This window comes from Colletotrichum siamense, assembly GCF_013390195.1.
Source record: "Colletotrichum siamense strain Cg363 chromosome Unknown KSG_Cg363_contig07, whole genome shotgun sequence".
In the NCBI taxonomy this organism is placed as follows: Eukaryota; Fungi; Ascomycota; class Sordariomycetes; order Glomerellales; family Glomerellaceae; genus Colletotrichum; species Colletotrichum siamense.
This window is the reverse complement of record NW_023501020.1, coordinates 3,145,177-3,169,639: the sequence shown is the minus strand read 5'-3', so window position 1 is coordinate 3,169,639 and position 24,463 is coordinate 3,145,177. Positions and strand designations below refer to the sequence as shown.

Below are 24,463 nucleotides of genomic sequence, written 5' to 3'. Positions count from 1 at the left end.
CCCACCCGTAACCAGACTTTCTTTTACTGTTTGCCATGTTGGACTTTTTCTTGCTGTCTGTGAAAGTGCGTCGCGTCTTTTGGATTCAACATGTCTCCCTTTTATGAATGAGAGGGGGCATGGTAGTTGTTTTGGCGCGAAAATTCTTTGTTTTGTTGCATTCTGGGCGTTGGCATGTTGAGTAAATATAGTCTGGTTCCGAATTGACATTATTAATATGATTGGAGTCTGCTTCCAAGTGAGGTCTTATGAGGTGTCCAGCCTGGAGAGGTCAGGATTTGGTATGTCTGGAGGTGAGTGGTGTCTGTGAGAGGCATCGCAAGGGGGATTGCGCTGGGGGAGGGAGGCCTTTGTCACGGTCCTCAAGATATGAAATGGGTAAGTAGGTACTGGGGGGTAGGTTTGGAGTCTTAAGGGTGGAAGACTCCTTTTAAAAGGCACACGGGGTTCCAGAAGGTTTGGTTCTCTAACAATGCACCTCCCCAAGCCAGTCTGGGCAATGGGCGTCCCGTAACCATGGCAAAAGGCCCTTTGGCGTATTTTGGCGCAGTGAATGAATGGACTGATGGTTGGGGAGAGAAGGTGAGTTAGGTGAGGTGTTCGGGATTGTGATGGGGTCTTTGGCGTCCGTCACGCGGGGTTGGAGGTTTGTGGTTATGTGGGTGGATACGCGCGAAGTGTGGTTTTGAGGAGGTGGGAGTTTTGCTGGGGAGGCGAGGTGATGGCAGTATGTTCACGGCATTGGCAGTAAGGTGTAAACAATAGTGCTCTTGCATTTGTGGCTCCTTAGAAAAGGAAACCCTGTATGGTCAGGATGGTGTACTTTAACAATGTTAGTTGCTCATTACATAGTATAGCCTAAGGCTAGTGTGAATCTATTTAAGGGGGTCTTGATGGGGTTTGGAATTGTTAGACCGCGCAATGGGCGGCAGGAGGTTGCGATTGAATGCCTTCTTGGGGGTTCTCGGTGACGAAATGTGAGAGAAGTCTGGATGGGAGTCTCTTTGGTCTCTTGTGTGTGGGTATTAGTGGGTGGTTAGGTGCTCTGAGGGCTGGTGTGTTTTTTGTCCCGCGCGGTGGTCATTTCTGATAGTTTATTCACAGGGATTATTCTTTGAGGCAGAGGAGAAGAGATTGTATTTCGTGTAACTTCGTGAAAGTTGAGCACTCCAGATTCAAAGGTCCAGATTCAGAGGCGGTATGAGTCCGATGTCCAGCGCAGCCCTCCGCAACTTCTTGGGGATCCAGCATGGAGTTCTGCCAGAAAACACAGAGCCAATTGTTGCTGTATGGACATTCTGCCTCAAAATCAAACATGCGCTTAGCCCTGACGGGATTCCATCGCCAGTAACTGCAGAGACAGGATCCACGGTTACACGCTCTCGATGATTACATTGTCAGCTTTCCTATTGCTGTTTGTCTATACGACGACAGTCTGGTCTCCTTGCAACCTGACCTGGATCTGAAGATGGCTTACTATGCGGTTGGTCACTTGTGTGTCTGCTGGTCTTCTAGAGTTAGAAGCTGTCCAGTGACGCTCGCGATTTAGAAAATTGTGGTCTTACTTTTCATGGCACCCAATGTATATCAGAGCCATGTGGATGACTGAATCTAGTCTCCTCTCAAGCTTCTCAAGCTACCCACTCCATAAGGTAGCCCATGATCATTACCCCGCCTGACGCCTCTTTATGTTTGCTGATGCTCATCCCGGGCGCTTCAAAGGGTCGTGCCGGAGTGTCATGGGACTTGTTCGTTTACTTGATGCATAATCTTGCATGTGGTGCTGGTCAAAAGATGAAGTTGAGCAGGGGCGCGATCCACATGGTCATACTCACAGGAACATTTCTTGCCATGTAGGTTTTAGTGGGATGGACAACACAGGTTAGATTCGGTTCGAAATGCAGCTTTTGTCATCTATTCGTTCTTGTAATGGTAAGATGCCTCAGTTTCCAAGGGCTATCTCAGTAGCAACGTGCGAGTATTCAAAACGCCCCCGGAGTTATATGTGACTATGCTCGCTCGAACACGAAAGAACACTTCCTAGCAGGGAGGTCTGATTTTGCGGTACTCAGACCAAACAATCCTGTGTGGCCTCTCTTCGTCATCCCACGGGACGAGGTCCTCTTCTTTAACCTCCTCAGGAGAGGCAAAATCATCCTTCCAACCGCCTGGAATGCTCAAGACCGGATTTTCAACCATGTGCCAAAAGTGTCCGGCGTATTCCAGGCCATAGAAGGACCACCATACTTTCCACTGTTCAGGTAATGCCCCGTAAGTGATCCCAACAAGTCTGAAATAGGTATACCGATGACCCGTCTCCTGAGGCGTCCGTGGGATTCTTCCTTCTCGATCATAAAAGCTGGAGCATCTTTCTCTGTGGCCATACTCCAAAAGGTTGACACCATTGGCGTACAAGATCTTTACCCAAGACCTTATAGCTGACTGCAAGAAGCAGTCGAAGGTCTGAGTAGAATGTGAACGAAACTTCGTCATTATGATACAGAGCATCATGACAAGCGATGTCACCTTCCCAATTGTATTTGAATTCTCTGACAAATCTTCCGGTTTGACTTTTGCAATTTCATCGAGAACGTGGTGATAACTGCCTTCCGTTGAGAGATGGGGTAGTTCGCCGTTTGATTCCAAAATCTCCCAGCCTACTCCGAACCCAACCAGATGCGAAAGAGCGAGCGTCTCTTCTGACATGATCCAGAAAGAATCGATCAACTTAGTGCTGACAGATCCAACTTCTGGTAGTAAGCACAAGATCTCTCCGAAAGTACAGTACTTCCTCATCAACAGTCTCCAGCAATGCCACAGCCTAGATGGAAACGGTGCTGAGGGCAACTGAGGACTCGTGATCTTTTGAATCTCGCGACACTGCTCGAAGGTTCTATCAAACATTATCAGGTACCATATTTTATCATCTTCTTCAGCGATGTCTGGCGTGTAGTCCATAAGAATCCTTAACATTTGGGCATTACGTTCGAGTATCTCGGAATCCCAGGGACCAAACAGCAGCCGTTCCAGTGGAGTCCTTGAAATTCCGTCAGCCTATCGAGATTCATATTGCAGGGGATCTTGTGTCGCTCACCGGGCTATGATTGTTACTGAAACCTTACTTCTCGGTGTTTCTGACCATTCACCGAAGGATCCAGGGTATAGACCGGCGTGCAAAAGCCAGCGCGATATCTCAACAGCGCCATTTTTCACAGCATACTTTTGAGTGGATATTGGTGAGCAAAACCCTCAAAGCAAAAACTCTGGTTTGAAGAAGAAATGGCAATTCTTCGGGTGTACTTACTATCAGGAGGTTCCAGGCGTCTTGGTCATGAACATACGGGGTCAACTTTGCTTCACGAAGACGTCTCTGCAAGTCGATAACATCATCATTCTCCACGGCCTCTATAACGCCATTTGGGATCTCATCTACCACCACGTAAGATGATAAGTTCAACTGCCAACCTGACACACTCTGCTGGGCCATCACAGAGTACACGGTGTTTCCGAGCCAATTTGGGGTGCGAATGGAAATGTGACAGCTTTGATTGCCGAGACCAAACAGAAGTCTGCCGAGGAGGGCGGTGCCTTTGGAGATTGCCGTGAAGTCTGGCTTGGAATGTTTTGTAAGATATGACTTGCTGAGTCTAAGAGACTCAGAAGTATCGTCTACCGGGGTCGAGAGATCATCCGATTGAATTTCGACCGTGTCGGCGTCGGACGCCTGCAGAGGCGAGAGAAGTCGTCGGGCGTTTATAGAAGCACATGTCTTGCTAAACAAGTGTCCAAAGTCAGCGTCAGCGGAGTAAAAATCATTTGCAAGGGCCTCACAAGATGTAACGGCTCTCAGCCATTCTGTAAAGTCGCAGAGCATTATCGAGTTTCCGCTCCATCGCTATCAGACTCTCCTTGTGAAGGACAACTTTAGCGGCTGTAAGCTTCCGCCTATGTCGTCGTTTGTCGGCAAGACTGCGATTATGCGCATCTAGAGTCATTTGTAAATCTTGCATCGCAGCGCGAGCTCTGCTCATGGCCTTCTGCATGATGGCATCGTTCCATGCCGGGGTCGGCAGCGGGTTGTTGGCAGCGTGGATCTCGTCATCGCGGAGAATTTCATCGAGATATTGGAGCTCTTCCGCCTTTTCTAGAAGAGCGGCTGGCACGTCTTTGACTTCGTCCCAGAGACATTTGAGCTTGAAGGATAGGGTGACGGCTTTGCCCGCCAGGTCAATCACGGCGATGACGCTGGCTGCAGTACCGAGAGCTTCTGCCATGACGATAATAGAGTCCGGGTAAAGTCGATGCGCGATTGAGGAGTGTTGCGATTCGAGTGGGATGAAGAGGGAGAAATCGCCCGAGTTCATCAACGTTACGGGTCGTACGGGTATGCCCACAGCCTGATCTGCCACACCTCCATGCTGGGCAGGGCTGCATGTCAGCAGGCGGAGTATTGGCTTAGGACCATCGCCCCCATGGTCATCTGGTACTCATGCATATGCAAGTCGACTGCGCCGAAGAACAGCTGCGGAAATCATTGATGTCGACTCTGGGGGGGTCTTTTGTCACTGGCTTTGCGCGATTGCATGGCCGCTCAGCCGGAGCGGAACCAGTTGCCTGCCCATCTGTGGGATACGCCTAGCTTAGGAGAAGCGGCTTGCTGGGTGTTTTTTTGCGAAAACTCATCTCCCAGACTTGCAGGACTTCGTGGAATTCTTCGCCTTGCGCCGCAGCTCAGCATCTGACGGCCTAATAGACCCCGAATCCGCGATCCCCGACAAGACTCCTGATTGACTTGCCATTTTGAGGCCGTTCCCATTGCCAGTGGTAGCCGATCATGCTTCAAATTCTGAAATCACTCAATGGTTCTTCGGCTCAGGCACATGGTATTCACAAGGGCGTCTTGCTGTCTTCGACACCTCTTCTAGACAAAACGTCTCTCCAACACCCCCGTCTTCAAGCGCATAAATCAGGTCAATTAGACAACGACTCGCATCTCCCCTCCAAAACTCGGCACTCAATCGTCGCTTGAACTACTTTAAATATGCCGATGAATGATGCTTTAATCACTTTCAGCTACGAAAGACTTTTGCTCTTCGAGCGGATACTAGTGGTCTGCTTGGTTAGCCGGAACAAGCTCGCGGCTTCGCCAAGACGACGGGCGAAACAAAAGAGGGCTTATCTAGAACCATCAAGTTAAGGAACAAGGACCAAGTCGTTATCTTAGAGAAATATTTACTTTTTTGGAACGAACGAGTAGTTTCAGCCCACCTGAGATCGACTTCCTAGGTTGTTGTTCGCCGTACCGCACCTATGCGTGAAGCTCGACCGCAAAACCAGACTGTCCCACAAACCAACGCAGGAAGCCCGTCTGACGTCTGGAGCTAAGCATGATTAAAGAAATTCAACTCGGAGGCCTTATCTTGCGATATTCCGACCAAATAAACGGGACTCTCTCATCATCTTCATCGTCATCCTCATCGTCAAAGTCATCCATCCAACCCCCCGGAACATTGAAGCCAGAGGAATTAAAATTTGAACCTTCCACCAAATTCCAAAAGTCTGCAGCGTAATTGTTTATATTTGGAGCCCACCACAGCTTCCACTGCGAGGGCAATGAGCCGTATGTGATTCCGAGAAGGGAGCAGGTGTAAGGGATCCCCGTCATGTACCCCTCTGAGTCTTCACGCGAAACGGTCTTTCCTGATACGCACCAACCAAGCTTTTGGTAGTAATTCCTCTCTCTGCGACCATAATCCAAGAGATCAATGCCGCTGACGTGAAGAATGGTCGCCCAATGTGTGATTGCTGACCGAAGAAGCTGATCAAGGACTTCGGGCGGATTCCAGGAAAATAGGAGTCGCCGGAGAAATATGTATAATGGTGTGGCTCCAGTCATGCCTAAGAAATCGCCTTCGTGACGAAATGTGATGTCTTCCGGGTCGACGCTTGCGATATCGCCCAGAACTCGATAGAAGCTGCAGTCCACTGGCATAATTGACCGTCTGTGGTGTAGTCTCGCGAGATCTCTGGATATACCCACTGCTGCTATTGTTGAAAGTCCGAAGTAGATCGCATTGCTTCTGCATATCTCGATGAGGTCTGTGGTGAGAGTCTCGGCTTCGGGCAAAACTCTTTTGAATTCCTGCCAACTCCAATAGCTGAATTCTACACCTTTGGAGGCATGTCTATATCTCTCAAACAGATCAAAAGCGGCATAACGAGGTTCCATGACCGTCTGGATTGCTGCAAAATCCTCATATGACCTGTTCCGGATCATTGTACCCCAAATCAAATCATATGACTCAACAGTGTCTGGCATGTAGAGCTGGCAAAGCTTGAGAATCTCAACTTGGCGACTTCGTGTCATCGAAGTAAAAGATGCAATGTAGACCTCGAACGGTAAACTTATAACACAATTAGCAAAACGTACCTCAAGAAAAAAAGGCGAGCTTCTCACATACGTTGCCGCTGAAATATTAACGCTAGCTTTGCACTCAGCGAATGAGCCTGGGTGCAAACCATGGCTCAAGAGCCACTTTGCAGTCTCAACAGATTCCTTCTGTAACGCAAACTGTGATAAAAGAATCAATAATCAGTTTAATGGAAGGCGACATAGGTTATTCAGAGAAGCGATTGTACTAACATGAAGCAGGTTGAACCCGTAACTGTTATGGACGCGGGGTGTTAGGCTGTTTTCGCAAAGATACTCTTGCAAAGCACTGATGTCGTCTTCCTGTAATATATCGAAAACTCTGTCTTCGAAACGATAAATAGTGGGATACACCGAGAGGAAGGATTGCCAGCCTGCAATGCTTCTTTGGACCATGGCAGAATAAACCTTCCCACCCAGCCAGTCTGGAACTCTCATAGAAAAGCTGTAGGTTTCGTCATAGTAGTCGAAGCACAGTCGACCCAGTGCTGAAGAACCCTCGAAAATGGTGTTCTTCCTTGGCTTAGCAGCCTTGACTGTAATGATTTGACTCGAACTACAGCCTCGGGAGTCCCCTGAATCGATGAAAGGGCTTTGGGTGGGTGTGGAAATGACCACGGTACTCATCGTTGGCGCGGTGAGTTGTTTGAGGATCAATCTGCCATATCGGCTGATACAATGATGTTAGCCTTCCGGTTCTCGGCAAGCATCTGCTGAAGGAAGTTTACCCGTGAGCGACGGTATTAGCAAGCTTGTAGAGTTCCAAGGCCCTGTCAAGCTTCTGCTCTACCGTTCTGAGGTCGTCTTTCTGGATGACGAATTTGGCAGCTGCGAGTCTCCGTTTGTAGCGCCGCCTGTTGGCGAGTTCTTCTGTGTATGCGTCAATCGTGTCCTGGACATCGTTCTTGGCGGCGCGGGCTCGGTTAATGGCGTTCCAAATAGCAGTTGGCGTGGAATCTTCTGCGGCATCTTGTTCTGCTAGGTCTAGAAGCTCTTCGAGATCTTGTAGATATTCTGCTTTTTGAAGGAGGGCGACCGGGACATCTTTGACCTCCTCCCAGAGCGCTTTGAGCTTGATTGTGAGAGAGATTGTCTTTCCAGCGAGGTCAGCAACAGCTATGATGCTGGAAGCAAGACCCAAGGCCTCCGCCATGGCGCTGAACAGACCAGGTTGACGATGGAAGGAGGAAGAAAGACGCAGGTTCGGATCTCGGGCGAATATTGAGGGAAAAGGTGCGCAGCCTGATCTCATGTTGAAGTGGGTTGGGCGGGGACTTGTAGGGTGTCAGCACAGCTGAGATTGGCCTGGCGGCAGGGAAGTTCTGGTCGTCGAACAGTTGCGCATATGCTGATTGTCTATTGGTTCAGGCTGCATGTTGGTCCTGTGAAGCCACTGCACGAAGTCGTATCCGCTCAGAGAGGCCCACGTAGTCAACGCAAACCCATTCTCCTGGATCGGGATCAAGACACTACTAAAGCAGTAAGCGACCTGGAGTGGATATGGAAAACCTCGGTATGGCGGCAACGAAAAGCAATTTCACCGTCTGGAGAGACGGATGCTCACCCATTGGGGACTCGGAACGAGGTTTGATTTTCTGAGCAGGGTTGGTCTTGGCAATAGAAGGCAGTGCCCTGCGCCCCATGTCGGCGGCTGCACAAGGCTACCTGCATGGCTTTCTTGTGCGCTCCTTGCATTTCGCGGTCACCGGGCTCGCCGAGTGGTGGCCAAGCTCTTTTGCGAGCCGTCTCGCCGAGCCAGTGGTTGAATGCAATGCGTCTTGTATTTCTTCAATCGTGGTATTCCCCGGTATCATATGATGTATATACTAAACGCCGAATCAATAGCAGCCTGTCATCCACAACGCCATGCCTTGCAAAGCAACCCAGCCTTAAATCCAAACGATTACCGCTCAGAACATTCGCATCGATGATGTAGCCCAAGCAGGCGTGCTCCCCGTCACCCATGACTTGCTGCCAGAGCAGTGTAAACATCTTCTATGCTCCCCAAGGTTTGTGATAGAGCATTGCGAGCAGACATGCTTTCCACAGGCGCCGCAAGCTTTGTCTCCTTCGCACCCGTCGATGTCCATGCCGTCGGCATCCGCTGACCCAAGCCCGGCACCGCAGTCCTCGCAGCTCGTGGGGCTCAACGCTCTCTGATGCACTGGTGGGCTGGCTGTCCTTGATACGGGAGGTTGCGCGGACTTGATGTTCCAGAAGCTGTGTAGAGACTTTTGTGTATTGCGTGCGGTGACGGCAGGAACGGGGGCAGGTGATAGTGATGATTCGATTTCCATGTGTTGATCTTGTTGTTGGGCGGAGTAAAGCATATTCAATGTGCGTTCTATGATGCGATTGATGGTTAGTGCATCGTCTCGCAGTCGTAGCGTCATTGAGTCTACTCACGATGAACCTCCTCCTGCGAAGGGCGGTTGTCGCGGAACCGCTTCCTCGTTCGGCTGTCGAGATGTGATGGTGTCGCGAATGCGCGAGGGAAGGCCAGGCTGGGAGAGATTGGGAAGTCGAAAGACTCGACGCTGGAGTCGGAGCGGGCGGGGGAGTTGAAGAGCGTGACGAGCTCGGAGGCGGAGCGCTTGCGCTTAAGGGCCATTGTGTCGATTTGGGGAGAGTTGGAAGATAGCGGTGGAATCGATAAACACTGCGGCGCAATTACTGTGAAGACGAATTGACGATGTTTGTGTCTATCGGCTGTGGGTGTGTTGGACGGACAGGGTGAGATTCACGGCGCTAAGAAATGGAATGCGCATTGGACGGTCTGGTGCGACAGGCCTGGCGCGGCGCGTCCTGCTTTCGCGTTGCGGTCGCGACAGGACCCGCTGGGTGTTTAATGGGCCCACAGTGGCTTCCTCGACATGGGCTGAAAGGGCTGAAGTCGCGCTGGAATTTGATGCACATCATCGCGAACGCCACTTTTTTTGGTCTTGAATGTTTCTTGTTTCACACACGGTGGAATTTGAGGGGCAATGGCTCGATCTTGATCATCTTGATGGCTTGTTTCTGACCGCCGGCGTCAATACCCCCGCCGGGTCCGGACCCGACATGTCTCCACTCGCCCGCCGGCCCCGGGATCGCTCGGACCATGGTCGCTGTCTTGGATTGTTCTGTGCCAGTCTTACGAAATCAAACCACCCAAGAAATTCAAGAACGATCAAAAAGCATCATCGTAAAGTTAACTGTGACTTATTTGAGAAATAACGCTCTCACCTTTTTCCGACGAACAGCTGCGACGGAGTGCCGTTGTCAGTTGAATCATCGATCGCCGGGACTTGAGCGCACCCAAAGTCCGTCAGAACAGACTACATCAGGTATTGTGGTTCAGTAAAATCCAGGAACAAAATGGATTAAGTTACGCCAAGATCACAAAGGACCTGATGAGATGAACGGCCCAGACGGCGGAGGACTTGATTCGTAAAACTGGCCGGCGGGATGAACTAGTTCGGCTCTCAGTGCCTGGATTCGCCGTCGAATGGAGCACCTCTGTAGATTGACCCATAGCGATCGCCGGGAACTCATGTATGTCAAGGGTTGCATTGGAGGTTCGGACAAATCGCTTTGTCCTTCGGCCGTTGACAAATGAATCATCGGCGCCTGGAGTGTAACTCGGCGCCGACAGTCGATGCCGTCTGCTATCTTAGACGCTTCCAATGGGTATAAGAGATGAATACATGAGGCCATAGAGGGAGCATGAAGACATCAGAAGCAGGCAGGCACCCAAAAAAGGTTCGCTCTTTGTTCAACATCACAATATGAAGTTCATCTCTCTCGTCGCGGCGCCCCTCGCGCTCCTCTGTGGAGGTATGTCTTCTCTATAATCATTGAGAATGATTGACCTAACAGTCTTAGTCGCTTCGTCATCTCCTCTGACCTCTCGAAACGAATCCAAGATCTTCGTTGGGCAGGTCACCGACACCTTCAACGCCTCTGTCGGGACCATTTGGGGAATCTACTCAGCCTTCGGAGCCGCCCAGCTGTACATGAAGAACGTCACCTTCAACGAGCTCACCGGCTTCGGACCCGGCGCTGTCCGAGACATTACCCTAGCCGGACAATTCGCTCGCGAGCGACTGGACTGGGTCGATGCTGACAAACACTCCCTGGCTTATACGCTTTACGAAGCTCCTGGCTTGCCTGCGGTCAACATTCAGGGCACGATTGAGTTGAACGACATCGGGAACAACAACACTGAGATTATGTGGACCGCGAGAGCGGATGCGATTACTGCAGGTGCTGAAGATGGTATTAAGGCTAGGGTGCTGGACATTTATACCAGCTCTATCGCGATTGTGAAGGGGCTTGTCTAGATCGTCGACGGGCAGTAAAGCAAGGATTAGTCCTTCACCCTAATCAGTAGCCTACCAAGGCCACCCTTCCCGGTGTCGACCTTGACGCACTCTTCCCGGATAGACTCGATATCAGATAGTTCCACCGTACGAAAGACCGCTTTCACCTTCCCGGTAGCAATCATCTCACCAGCTCTCTCTAAGTCTTCTCTGATCTCTGGATTACCCGACACGAATTCGTGTTGGATGTTCGTCCCTCTGAACTTGAAAGCGTACCACCACTGAACCAGGTCCAACATCCAAGCCAGCCAGAGCGGGACCATGCCAGGCCCCATGATCTCCCTCACCAAAGGTGATGGAGGAATCGAGGCAATGGACATGATGACGCCTGTCTTGGGTTTGAGAAGGGGTATCGCTGGGTTCATGCTGTCCCATTGCGTGTTGAACATGAAATCAACACTGCCCTTGGGAGTGACGTCTGTCAAGTTCGTCGTCTTGTAGTCGATAAGTTGGTCTACCATCCCGGGAAGATACTCTTCAACAAGCTTCAGCTTTGGTGTCGAGACTGTGGAGATGATTTTCGCTGCACCGAACACGTTTTTGGCCACTTGGATCCCGCTGAAGCCCCCTCCGCTCAAGGCAGCCGGGACGTACACGGTCTTTCCCTCCAGGCTGTCCCAACCGGCTAATTCAAGACCGCGCTTGATGGTTTGGTACGCCGTCACAGTGTACCCAGGAAGTGCGGCAGCTTCTTCAAAGCTTATCTGCGGCGGTTTTGGGAGAAGCAGCCTCTCCTGTGTGATTGCGTATTCGGAGCAGAAACCTGGGTCTGGATTGCTGAAGGCGGGGCGGACGACGCCGTGTCCGTAGACTGCATCGCCGACTTTGAAGCGCTTGACTTCTGGACCGACCACAACAACGATACCAGCGCCCTCACAGCCTAGTTTCACGGGAAATCTAGCGAATGGTCAGTCATTCCTTGATCAAAATGGGTTGCAGTGGGTACATGAGCACACACGTTTCTTTCCGCGATGCTACAATCCGAGATCCCACAGCCCGTTGGCAATCGCCCTTCATAATCGCTCCGGCATGCACCCGAATTATCACCTCCGTAGGATTCGTTATCGTCGGGAGGGGCACTTCGGCCACCTCGAAGCCGGCGGGGGTGCAATGCTGCAGCGCCACTAGGGAGCGCATCGTTTGGGGAAGGTCGCTCATGGTTGTCATGCTACAGAAAATACTGAGACAAGGAGGGAGGAAAAGCTTAGTGCAGCCGGGAACTCTGTGGCTTTTAATGCGCACATCCGGCCCGGCTGTTTGGAAAGTTCGGTCGGCGGTTCGGTGGGGCTGTTCGGCGGTTTCGGTGGCATGGCCCCACTAACGACGCCGAACCTACGGCCGGTTGGACTTACAATCTGCTCCAAACGCCTGCGTTCTGCACAGGCTCAATCTTACTTGCACCAAGATTGATCAGTTTCAAGATTCTCAAAAAAAATTTGGTCGACTGCCAACGATGCGTCGATCCTGGAGACACCAGCCTCCCGATGGGATGTCGCCCTTTAGTCGGCTTTGGTGGCGGGCTGAGTCAAGGGGCCTTTCTCGCCCTGGGAAACCGGAGGAGGGGCACGCTGGTCGGAATAGTTGAGTTGGAAGAACCGTCGTCTCAAACCCAGAATCTTGGAAACTGCTAGTTTTAGCTTGTCGAGGGAGAAATATTTCTGCAGCATTTCTTTTCCCAGGCTGCGCCGCCAATGCCAGGACCGCAGGAGAAGGTGCAGTCGCGATGGAGGGGTGCTCTTTCCTCTCGGCAAGTGCGGTGGGAGCGCGACTTCCATTTGGTATTTAGAGAAAGAGGGACCGACTGGAGAGGAAGGAGGAGCTGGGGAAAGATTTCATCATCGGGCCTTCTTTCTTCTTCCTTCTTCCTCTCGGCTACTTTTCTTTTGCGTCACTGAGGGGTTGGACGCTTCGATTTCATCACATTTCTGCTAGTTGACGAGCATCTCTTCGACATCATTTTGACCCCGGCCGGTCTGTGGGATCGTCAGATGCGATCTTCGTCCTATTTCTCTGCTAGTTGCTCTCCGGCGCCACGCAAACCGCAGTTCGCAATGCGTTTCCTTCTCTTCCTCACGTTCCTGAGCGGCGTGGTCTCACGGTGCTCAGGCTTCGACCCGAATTCCAAGAACAACGTGGTCGTCTATTATGTGAATTTCTTCGCTCCATATTGAGTGGATCTTCAAGCTGACTCCTACACAGGGGCAAGGACCTAATCAGGGCGACCTGATAGAGCAGTGCCAGCAGCCTGAGATTGATGTTATCGTTCTGTCTTTCGTCCACCTCTTTCCGGCGCAAGCAAACGGTTACCCGGGTACGAACTTTGGCAACCGGTGCGGTGGGGAGGTCTACCCAGGTCCCGGATGGAATGGTGTGATCGACCCCTCGAAGGATCAGTTGCAGTCCAACTGCCCGACCCTGAACGCCCAGATCCCCGTGTGCCAGCAGCAGTACGGCAAGAAGATCATTCTCTCTTTAGGAGGTGGTGTAACGAATTATCAACTCACGGGCAGAAACGAGGGCGAAGTCCTGGCGACATACCTCTGGAAGATGTTCGGCCCCCAGAGCGCTGATTGGACAGGTCCCCGTCCGTTCGACAATGACGGACAGGCAGTTGAAGTGGATGGCTTTGATATGGACATTGAGTGGCCATCAACTGGTAAGTGTCGCCTTCTCTCGTATTTGGTATTTGTCCCTACAGGATGAACGTTGACAATCGTTCCATAGACAGTTCGGAGGGCTACATTGCGATGCTCACTCTCTTGCGGTCCTTCTTCCCGACGGCATCGAAACCGTACTATCTCACTGGAGCACCTCAGTGCATTGTCCCCGATGCCAACATGGGCGACATGATCACTGCCATTCCGTTCGACATGATCTTTGTCCAATTTTACAACACTCCGGCGTGCTCGGCGGCGACTTGGACGGCTAGCAACCCGTCATACTCTCCTGGCCAGGCCACACAACAGGCGGGATTCACCTACGACACTTGGGCTCAGTGGCTATCGACTACAGCCAGTAGCGCTGCCAAGCTGTACATCACCCTGCCAGCTTCACCGGATGCTGCTAGTGAGGGCAACTACATTACACATGAGCAGGCTAGAAACCTGATCGATGCGTACTACTGCCGGCCATCATTTGGAGGTATTGCTGTCTGGGAAGCAACTAGAGGCGACGCAAACCCCTACAACGGCAAATCTTTCCAAGCGACTATGAAAGACTGGCTGGTGGAGGCCGCCGTGAACCCGTCATTAACAACTTGCGATGTAAGTGTTCGAGCCAAGAAGAAATTGCCAATTGATAACTGATAATGCAGACAAACCCGGCACCAACTAACCCAGAGAGTCCAACGCTGCCGAACCCTGGCACGGGAGGATGCGGAGCCGGGATTGGATCCTGCGGCACTGGATATTGCTGTAGCCAGTACGGGTACTGCGGGACGTCGACGGATCACTGCGGGACGGGATGCCAGTCTGACTTCGGCACATGTGGAACCGGCAGCACTCCTGATCCCGCTCCGGCGCCCGCGCCGGATCCGCCCACCACCCCATCACCCGGAGGCGGAGCTTGCGGAGTAAACGTGGGATCATGCGGAGCCGGCAACTGCTGCAGTATGTACGGATATTGCGGATCTGGCCTAGATTATTGCGGAACTGGCTGTCAGCCAGAATTCGGCACTTGTGGTACTGGCAATGTCGGCACCGATAGCGTGTCGGGACTGCCCGTATCTACCGATGGTTCTTGCGGTGCGGGAGGATCGACCTGCAGAGGCAACGGTGACTACCAATGCTGCAGCCAATGGGGATTCTGCGGCAATTCGGCGTTGCACTGCGGCGAAGGCTGCCAATCTGGCTATGGTATTTGCAGCTGATCATCTTGACTGGACGCTGATGTACATAGGCATGTGTTTTGAAGCTCGTCGTACGTAATGTGGGAGATAGGCCATACGGCATAATTTGAGGGAGTCATCTGTTCGAAGCTAGCATCCGAGGACGTGATGGGATGGAACATGAGCGTCAAAGCCCAACTGAGCTGATGTGCACTCCGAAGCACCGCCGAGTGTTCTGGCGGCGGAGAAGAGTTGAAAGTGGCGACGGAACGTCGCGTTTGGCGCGACTCCGGTCACGTGACGTCGCTGTCGCTTCGCTGCAGCCATACCACATGTTCCTTTGAGCCAATCTCATCTTCATTCGTGTCATCCAACGACATGCGTGCATCGACATCTGTATCTGCGTTGCAATCTCTCGCAGTTTCTCCGGAAATAACGGATGTGCAGGGAAGACATACGCAGCAACCGCACTAACTTGAGATTTGGCATTGCTGCTATTGATCTAGGCACATACTTCTGGGGCCGACTGCGGGCAGAATACTCAAAATCACCAGCATGGGTTCCCGCGGGATTTGGGCCTTCGCGGTTCGGAACGCACCCCGACAAGCTCTCCCAAGGGGATGGCGCAGCAGTCGCCGCGGTCGCCGAGGTCTATCAGAGATTTCGAAGCCCTGAAAACCTTCTGGACATCGCGTCCGTCTGATCTAGACTGTTGAGCTGCTAAACGCTATGTCCTGGGCAGTCTAGTGGTGAGTTCGGTCAAATGACTCGTTCGGTGCAGATGCTGAGAGATGGCCTGCAGCATGCCGACAGCAAGACGCTACAAGCTTTTGAAGCTTCCTCTGGGTTGGAAGGTTTGCGAGGAATGTTGGGCAGAAGAAATGTCAACGCCGGCGGGAGGAGGGGGAACAAAGCTCAGCACCCTCTCGACCAGCAGACGCCGAAGTATCGCCCGATTTCCGTCTTCTCCACATCGAAGCTTGATCGAAAGATGGTCTTGGACGCGCTACTATTGCCGCACACCAAGAACCCGGCATTCTACTGCACGCTGCACCTATGAGAATTCACCCACGTCTCGCTGCAAACTCCGCCTGTCTAAGCCTGTCAACGGAAATTTTCTGCTCACCTCAGTTGCGTTCGGACCCGAAGCGCGGCGGCACGTCCTGGGCCAAAGGGGCGCGATGTAGAGCTAGCCATCATCGTGAAACCTGGTGCTCGAGAAAGAGTTGCGGGCCGCCCGTACTGGTCAGGGGCAATCTGTTCGCGGGTGGCTGCCGGCGAAAGCGCCGTCGGTAAAGCTTCAACACTCAGCATTCCCATGTTTCTGAGCCGAGGCTTCTTCAAGAACTAGCCGCGCTCGATTGCCGCATCGTCAACCGGCCGTCGTTGGAATTTGCTCGCTCGTTCCGGAAAGTCGATGACTCGAGCAGTTGTTCACATCGTCAAACCGATAGATCTCCAGCTGCAGACTGTGGGATATCGCGGCGCGCGACTCATACGGCTTCATTGACGAAAAGAGCAAGCGACTCGCTTGCCAGGCATGAAGATTACTTACGAAGAACGCTTGATGTATCACTAATTCCACCGAGTATTCTGCACCTCTGGGCAGGGAGAGGTTGTTCCTGAGCTACGTATCTAGATGGAACGCTTCCAGAACACGCTTACGTTACGACGTCAACATATCGGCACCCTAGGACCTCACCAAGGCACGAGGTGACTGCCGAGGAAACGCGCGTTTGATCACATATTCGCTTCTGCGCTATCCGTCGGAAAGTGCTGCCCAAAGAGCTGATTGCAGGCAACAAAGAAGCGCCATCCGATCTGCCTGTCGCGAGCAAAACTGCATACCCACGACTCGAAGGGACTGACACAAGGAGTCGGCGTCTACTGTGAGCGCACGGATTCCGTGGCCTAGACTCGGGCTGGGCCAGCCACGCATCTCAAAGTTGTCCTGAAAATAGGCATTTCCTTACGCACCAATGCTTCGTATGTAAGATGAGGCGCACCACACTGCGGTTTCGCGACGATCTGGCAAGCGATTGATCGCCATCTAATTCACGAACGCAGATCTGACAAAGGCATAGCACACAGTTTGCCTTTTTCCTCCGGGAACGTCGTTTTTCAGATCGAGGAAGATAGACAATTCATCAGGGACGGTCCGTCGACCCCATTCTTGGCCGACGTTTCACACGAAGCTTATGGAGACCATGCAATTAAGATCTCGGAATATAGCCGGAAGGACTCCCACTCACCTCCGCCATCCCCAGGCTTCTTCCAAGCAACAGATCTAGACTCGTGTCTCTGCAAATTACTGCGGACGTCTCTCCCACCCTCTTGGATGCACGTGCCACGTGCTCACGAAACTCTGTTGGCTGCGGACTATGTTCCGGGAGGGGCCGGCTTGGGGCGATCCCGGAGTGACTGACTGTTGTCTTCTCGCTTCTTTCCAAAGTGCGATATACCGAGTCGCTGGTAATATTACATATCCTGTCCGGGGTTAGATGGGGGACAACAACCAAGTTGGTTGCCAAGGTATTCCCTCTCTTTCCCTGGCTACGTCGATTGGTGTCATTGGAAGGGGGGAAGTCCCCGAGCGGCGCGATTCTAGTCTGGGATTAGACGCCAAGCCTTTCTGCCCAAGACCATTTCCTACGAATCCGAAGTCTTCATGGCCGAAAAAGCTTATTGGGGAATTGCCCTAATGCCGCATACGAGAGACTTTTGGCGGGCGTTGACACATTGCCAGCCTGGGCGCTGCGCACATCGCTTTCCCCCGCGGCGCCCTCACCGCTTCCCACCACACGGCCGATCTTGCCGGGGTATGTCTGTTTTACTCTCTCCTCTTCTTCCATGTCGTTCAATCTTTGCCTTTTGGATACCCTCAGCGAAAAGAATCGGCAGAGTTCTGCTCCTCCACGTTGTGCACCATCAAGCATGGGCCATCTTGCTATGAATGAAGAAAAGGGGCACCCTGGATTATTTTGGCACCAATTTCTCACATGCCTCGCTTTATTGTCGTTGTTAGGGGGAATACCCTGAGGCTAAAAAGGAGAGACGTATCTTTGTACACTCTCCTCTAGGCCAAACGGTCAAACCTTCCTCTCATCTTCATCTCCCGTCGGGCTAGCCGGAGCTACAGGACAAGCACGCATCGTTGGCACCGCCTAACCCTTCCTGGCCTCGCTGCAGTAAGGATGAAGCCGCCGTTTGCTTCCAGTGTGGAGTTGGAACCTGCGGCAGAAGGCTGGAAATTCCTTCTGCGCGAAGAAAAGAAACCAGGTTTCCAAGACTAGCGCGGCGCTACGCTGCAGCTGCTGGAATGGCGGGCTGGATTAGAGCCACCACCAGCAGAACGGCGAACGCCATCCGCACCGTTCGAATGGTGTGTGTGTGTGACTGAGAGTGTGTGCCCGTGCCATGACTCGTTCTATGAAACGCGACGTTCGAAAGGTCCAACCGCCGCAACGCTAATCCTCTCTAGCCAAGAGTCTACCTCAAAAGCACCTGCGAGTCCTGCGTGCGCATCAGGCACTTTGTTACCCCGTCCCTTCTCCCGTGCTCGCGCTTCCTGCGTTCTCGGATTTCGATTTGTGTGTCCCCCAATCGCAAATTTTCTTCCTCTTTGCGCAAGAGATCGGAAGACCCGAGGCATTTTGTCCAGGTCGGGTCTTGCGGATGACGTCGTGGACCATGCCACTTGTAAGTAAATGGTCTGGACACTGTGTGTGTTCGCCTCACTCTTTTCTCACTTAACCCCTTTCCATACAACAACAACAAACCAACATAGTGTCTCCTCCGAAGACGGTTTCTTTCGTTTTGCTGATAATTCACAACTTTGCTAACTTTGATTCGTTGTTGTTCGGAATGAAGCATCTGCATCTCATGGATTAACGGAAGTCCCCCATATACGATTTCAATTGTTGGATGTTTCAGGCACACCTGCTATAATGTCCTGGCTGGTTCATCATGAGCAATCTCCTCTCCCCGCACTTCAAGCTCGAAGTTGTCACCCAAGATGACATAGTCATCGCCTCGCTGGCCTGGGGCTTCACCGTCGGGTTCGGCTGGCTCACGACGTGGACGGCGGTCCGGCAGACCACGGCGATGTACAGGCGGCAGGGTGACCGCATCTTGCGCAACCCGTACATCTGGATGATTTGGCTAGAGATCCTGGTGTGCTCGATATTCAGCGTCATCTGCTGGTTGCATTTGAAGGGCATCATTCCACCAAGGTAGGCCAACTTTTTGAACTTGCCCGCCGGCAGCAAATACTAAACGCGGCGTGTCTCTAGCTTTGCGTTCTACTTCACCATCTTGACAACATGGGCACTGCAAGTCCAGTTCTTACTTCAAATCATCATCAACCGCTGCGCAATCCTCCTCACCAATAGGAAACTGGCATGGCGCGTCAAGGTCGGCGTGGCGGTCCTCATCACCGCGATCAACATCTCCGTCTACAACATCTGGATCCCGGCCCGCCTGCAGGTCTCGGATCGCTATGTCGAGATCAACGACTGGTGGGACCGGTGCGAGAAGGTCATCTACCTCATCGTCGACGGCGCGCTCAACATCTACTTCGTTCGCATCGTGCAGAAGAACTTGGTCATGCACGGCTTGACAAAGTATAAGCGTTTGACAAGGTTCAACATGTTCATTATCGGGTTCTCGTTGAGCATGGATGTGCTCATCATTGCCATGATGAGTCTAAACAACACCTTCGTGTAAGTGCATACAGTCATGGGCATCTGACTCCCACTCTTCCGTACCTTTGATGATCCTAATATCATCCAGTTACATGCAATTCCACCCCTTGGCCTACATGGTCAAGCTCAAAATCGAGATGGCCATGGCCGAACTCATCGGCAAGGTCGCTCGCAAACGTGACATGGGTATTCTCTCCGCCGCAGACTGGAACGGCGACCGCAACTCATGGCATCCCTCGGAGTACTCTCTCCAACTACCAAACTACAACCGCAATACACCCGCCGGTCGTCCCGCAAACTCCGGCGAAGTCAACTCCAACCTAACCCGCGGCACCAACACCGCAGCAGTCAGCACGGCCCCCGGCTCTCGGAGAGAATCCATCGGAACCGCCGACCTCGAAGGCGGCCAACAGCCCAAGATGGCGATCTACAGGACACGAGAGGTCGTCGTGGAGATCGAGCGCGTGCCCCCGGGCAGCAGCACCGCCAACCCGACGGTCCCCGCAGCGACGAGCAGCTCCCAGCAGCCGCCCCCAGACCTGGAAATCTTCAACTCCCAAATCCTGATTGACGACACCGACTCCGACGAAGACGATGACTCCTCGCAGAAGGGCTTCTCCCACCCAGGCAAGCCCCTCGCGCTGCCCGACATCACGGCGCCCTGGGCAGGCGGCTTCAGCACGCGCATCTGGGACGGGACGAACTGCGAACAGGACCCGACCCTGCCGGCGTCGGTAGCGAAGATCGGGTCGGGGTGGCAACAGGACGACGTGTTGCAGGCGAGCGGGTTTCCCGATTTGGGCACCAAGTGAACGGACAATACGCGTGAAATGTCAGAACCGCACGGAGGGGCTGACAGGGACAGCGAACACACACAAAAAAGAATCACGGACTCCGATCGCTGCACGTATAACGTGATGTGTGGATCCTGACGATTCGAACGACGGCGTTGCGTTGCGCGCTCGAGCTGGTGGACCCCGGTGACGGTCGGACGCGGGATTGAGGCTTTTCGGATGAGACGACGGGCGGACGTGTCGATGTGCGACGAACGCCACGCCCCGCCCCCCATCGGCCACGAGCGCGGAAATTCTCGCTGGGCTTTTATCGGCTGGAAGGGTGCCTTGGGAGGAATACGCGGATCTTTCTGGACCTGCGACATGGCTTTGATGAAGCCATTATCAGCTGCCTCAACCGCCCAGTCGGAAAACGCATTACTCTCGGCATGTCTATCCGGCTCTCACCATCCACGAGACCCCATTTCCGAGGACACAGAGAGTCCTCGACATCCGGTGGGATAACCCACGGATATACATCAGCACACTACAAACCAAAAAAAGTTTTGATTGTTTTCACGCTGCGCTAGAGCACGATACACGAAGCAGATCACTGGATACCCTGCTTTCTCAGAAGAGCCATGCATGGAGTTAGAGGAGCTTGTCTACTATGTTGGAAAATCAGCTGAGCACGGCGTTCAAGGGTCGGGGACTGGTCTGGGGCTCATGTGGCAGGACAGCCTTTGGGTTTTGAGTACTGGTTACGAGGTCTTGGGAATGTCGGCTCTTAATATTCAGGAAATACCCCGAGTCAGGAAAATGAAACGATATCAATCGAGATATATGCCCTGTGTCTGATGATCTGAAGTCCAGGACTGTCGCGCTTCCAAATTTGACGTTCATCATGAGAGCGACCTTAGTCTCAGTCTAGAGTCGTCTGCTCAACAGGGTACAGTATACAGCATCGTGCATGATACCATGGAAATATCGCCAACATTTGCTGTTCGAAACTTCCGCAGTAAGAGTCCATTCACCAACAAAGCGCTTTGGAGCAAGCCCTATTCTGTAAGACGGATATGATTCGACGAGGGGTGTCGGAGCAAGGCGATTGCTATGCCGCAGCGGTGGGGGTATGCAAGGCAGACAGGGCGGCTTCTCGACCAACAGGCGTTCTCGAGGCACACCGCGTACAAGCCATCCCAACCAGAACACAGCCACAAACATAAGCAGCGCGGGATTACAGCCTTCTTCCCCCCTCCTTTCGAGTATCTCTGTTTCGGTATCACCTCAATGCTGTTCTCTGTCGCCCCGGGACGCCATTTGTATCGAACGCGGCGCCCGCAAGCTCATTCACCATGGCTGAGGCTGTAGGCCTCGCAGCAAGCGTCATCGCCATCGCGGAGATCACCGCCAAGATTGGCATATCCTCCATGAAGCTCAAGAAACTTTGGGAGGACCTTCAAGGTGTTCCTGGGCGCCTCAAAGATTTGGTCGAGGAAATGGAGTTCTGGAGGAGCATGATGCGCCAAATCGAGAAGCAGATCCGGGCATCCTCGAGTTCAGTTCATCAACAACTTCTTGAAGATCTCAAATTGAGGGCTGCTTGTGGGCGATGTCGCTCTGCGCTAGAATCCCTGGCCGACTTTGTTGATACGCTACAGCAAGATATTCACCGTTCTGCGAGCTACCGGCAAAAGATAAAGTTGATGAAGAAGATCTTCTCAAGCGTAGGACCTTTGGATGCTCTTGAAAAGCGACTACATCGAGCATTTTCAACACTTCAAGGCCTTTTAAATGTTTATAACTTGTCAGTCAAACTCTTATCATTTCACTTCACGATATTGATACATGAAAGCTCGGTGGGGAATGGATCCAAAAGACTCACCGGCAAGGTTCCCGGCTCGAACAACGAATTAATTCAGGCCTCGCTTCAGACGGCCACGCCTGATTTGGCTAGACACGCGCCGGCACGAGGACGCAAATACAGCGGAAGGATGACATCCGAATGTAACCACAACGAAGGCAATCTTCAGAGGGCGCGAACGTCTCAGTCGCAAAAGCAGCCTGAGAAGTACGGCGTGCATGACTATAATGGCGTTATTACTGCCAGGCTGAAGACGCATATCGAGTACAGACTCCTCAATACGCAAATTCAACTCTCTCAAATGATGGAGCTGTTGCAGGACTCCAACCCGAAGCACCAAGTTTTGGAGGATGTCTTTCTGATCCTCGAAGGCTATTCCAGTGACCTGCTCTTCATCTCGGAATACTACCGCTCGCAACCACAACTTCGTCTTTCAGGAGCTGGTCTTTCGTTTCTAACATCACATGTGATTTGGCTAGTTCAGAATACTCTCGGCACACATAGACAGTACCACTTTCCCCAGTGGTTGTTCGATGGGCGAGTCATGGATTTCAAAGCTGATAACCAAGGAGAATTCCCGGAGCTGAGTGTCAGATTCAGCTTTCCAGTGGATTGTTGGGGTGATGAAATCTATCGTGCTGTATCAGACGATAATCTTGAGGCACTTCTGTCTGTTTACTCAGTCAAAGGAATTAGCCTTTGGCAACGAAACGGCTGGTCACTTCTACACGTAAGTAGTGCATTGATCCGCGAGAGAAGTCCAAGAAGCTGACATTGAAAGAAGCTCGCGGCTAGACTAGGATCTGTTCGGATTTGCAACCTTTTGTCCGATCCCCCTGCAATGAATTCGGTCAAAGTCATGGCCAAGGATACGAGACGGTATGCTGCAATCCCTGTGTATGTAAGTCTGGAATGCTATTGACAACGAAACCCGAAGAACTCCATGGGCATTCGCATGTCTCTGTACGATGGGAGAAAAGTACGCAGACAACTACCTCCGAATTCTGAGATCTTTCGCGAGTGAGAACAAAACTTCCGAGCCTGGCAAAGTCGAGAATTGCCTCGAGACACACGAAACACTCGTATTTGTGATTACACAAGCTTGGTCGTCGTTGTTTGTGCAAGGCTTTAGGCGCCAATTCGCGCTTAGATACCACTTTCTTGAGCTATCTCAACACCTGATGTGCGCTCGGCTCGCAGCTCAGTCGGTCTTCTACAACTGTTCAGTCGAGCTTTTCATCGACTTGTTGCCAGAAGCTGAGATGGCAGAAGGCACCATTTTAGAGTTGTCACGAAAGGAGAAGTGCTCCATCATTCATTCAGTTGCGTTCCGGATCGGCAGATCTTCATGCGACCAGAAAACTCAGTCCGAAAAGGCGTCAGATGAAGGCTTTTGGCACGGGATATTGAGAAGTGCAGTCCAAATGGACACATACAGCCTCCACTTCGTGGAGAATATTGCTCCTTTTCAGTTGTTACCGATGTATCAGACACCGTTCATCAGCCTCTTGCAGAGTGCATTCGACGCATGCATGGGCGATGTATCTGACGAATCGATTCCCAGGCTGCTGAGAAGATGGCTAGAAACACTTAAATCTAGTGGTGTCAACCTTCTCCTCTATGGGCGCGAAGAGTATCGTCTTTACCAGGCGAACAACAGTCTTCTCCATCAGCGGTTTGTCGCCTGGACTTCACGCAAGCAACTACGCCGTATCAGACTAGCCGGGATCGTCTACGGGTATCTTCCGCAACACTGGTCCTTGACATGGGTGGACGAACCCAACGGGTTTGCGGGGGACTTCTGGAATTTGGTGGAATCACAAGACAGAGCTCGCCAGCCTCCTTCAAGCACTGTCCCTGGTGAATGGAAAGACGAACTGGATGAAGATAATGAGGTTTCCGACGATGAGTATGACGACGACATCTGGCGTTGGGCAGAGGCGTATGAAGAAAGAAGCTTGGTCTGGACTGAGTATCGACGACATCGAGATACCACCAGGGCAGTCGACATTTGCCATGGCCCCAAGAGAAGAGCAGAAAATATACCCAAGGCCAAACCGGGTATCGCTGGCAATGCGGGCAGCCCCCAAATCGCTAGTCAACCTGGAGTCTTGTCAGTGGTCGGGCATTCGAAACCGACAAAGCCGTTAGACGCTGAGCTTCGTCGCAAGGCAAAGAGTTTCATGGGGTTCTGGAAGCGCCAGAGATGATTCCTTCATGGCGATATAATGTTTGTATTAGATGGACTAAGCTTGCATTAACTTCTGACCTATAAGTAGATACCTAAGGTAGCTGGTTGTGCTCCACGAAGCCAGCTGAGTGACCACGCAACCGCGGAAGCAAGTCACACAAGATCCCCCCTCCCCCCTTGGAATTCGAAACATATGATATGTACAGTTGTTTTGCGGCGCAATATATATGCGCATGCATGAGTGCAGGTGACCATAGGAGCAATGCTTCTCGTCCAATCCTGTCTTCTGTCCGAGAATAAGCCCACAGGCATTTT

The 24,463-nt window shown here is 52.2% G+C and overlaps 6 protein-coding genes across 6 annotated transcripts; 3 read left to right on the top strand and 3 right to left on the bottom strand.

Annotated features, from left to right (window-relative positions):
- Nucleotides 1-5,401: 5,401 nt before the first annotated feature.
- Nucleotides 5,402-7,583, bottom strand: CGCS363_v011161 (uncharacterized protein; the record flags this gene model as incomplete). Its single annotated transcript, XM_036643010.1, has 4 exons — nucleotides 5,402-6,404; nucleotides 6,462-6,571; nucleotides 6,644-7,100; nucleotides 7,159-7,583. 4 exons carry the CDS (start codon nucleotides 7,581-7,583, stop codon nucleotides 5,402-5,404), a joined length of 1,995 nt encoding a protein of 664 aa, XP_036491368.1.
- Nucleotides 7,584-8,340: 757 nt separating this feature from the next.
- On the bottom strand, nucleotides 8,341-9,041 carry CGCS363_v011160 (uncharacterized protein; the record flags this gene model as incomplete). The annotated part of the gene is made up of 2 exons (XM_036643009.1): nucleotides 8,341-8,774; nucleotides 8,837-9,041. The coding sequence occupies 2 exons, from the start codon at nucleotides 9,039-9,041 to the stop codon at nucleotides 8,341-8,343; spliced, it is 639 nt and encodes a 212-aa protein (XP_036492371.1).
- Nucleotides 9,042-10,197: 1,156 nt separating this feature from the next.
- CGCS363_v011159 (uncharacterized protein) lies at nucleotides 10,198-10,752 on the top strand (the record flags this gene model as incomplete). Its single annotated transcript, XM_036643008.1, has 2 exons — nucleotides 10,198-10,246; nucleotides 10,295-10,752. The coding sequence occupies 2 exons, from the start codon at nucleotides 10,198-10,200 to the stop codon at nucleotides 10,750-10,752; spliced, it is 507 nt and encodes a 168-aa protein (XP_036491932.1).
- A 26-nt stretch (nucleotides 10,753-10,778) lies between these two features.
- Nucleotides 10,779-11,949, bottom strand: EO-0 (2-methylene-furan-3-one reductase; the record flags this gene model as incomplete). Its single annotated transcript, XM_036643007.1, has 2 exons — nucleotides 10,779-11,688; nucleotides 11,750-11,949. The coding sequence occupies 2 exons, from the start codon at nucleotides 11,947-11,949 to the stop codon at nucleotides 10,779-10,781; spliced, it is 1,110 nt and encodes a 369-aa protein (XP_036491429.1).
- An 893-nt stretch (nucleotides 11,950-12,842) lies between these two features.
- Nucleotides 12,843-15,320, top strand: CGCS363_v011157 (putative endochitinase; the record flags this gene model as incomplete). The annotated part of the gene is made up of 5 exons (XM_036643006.1): nucleotides 12,843-12,938; nucleotides 12,991-13,447; nucleotides 13,516-14,054; nucleotides 14,105-14,399; nucleotides 15,124-15,320. 5 exons carry the CDS (start codon nucleotides 12,843-12,845, stop codon nucleotides 15,318-15,320), a joined length of 1,584 nt encoding a protein of 527 aa, XP_036491806.1.
- Nucleotides 15,321-18,583: 3,263 nt separating this feature from the next.
- On the top strand, nucleotides 18,584-20,132 carry CGCS363_v011156 (uncharacterized protein; the record flags this gene model as incomplete). Its single annotated transcript, XM_036643005.1, has 3 exons — nucleotides 18,584-18,849; nucleotides 18,910-19,338; nucleotides 19,409-20,132. The coding sequence occupies 3 exons, from the start codon at nucleotides 18,584-18,586 to the stop codon at nucleotides 20,130-20,132; spliced, it is 1,419 nt and encodes a 472-aa protein (XP_036491805.1).
- Nucleotides 20,133-24,463: the final 4,331 nt, after the last annotated feature.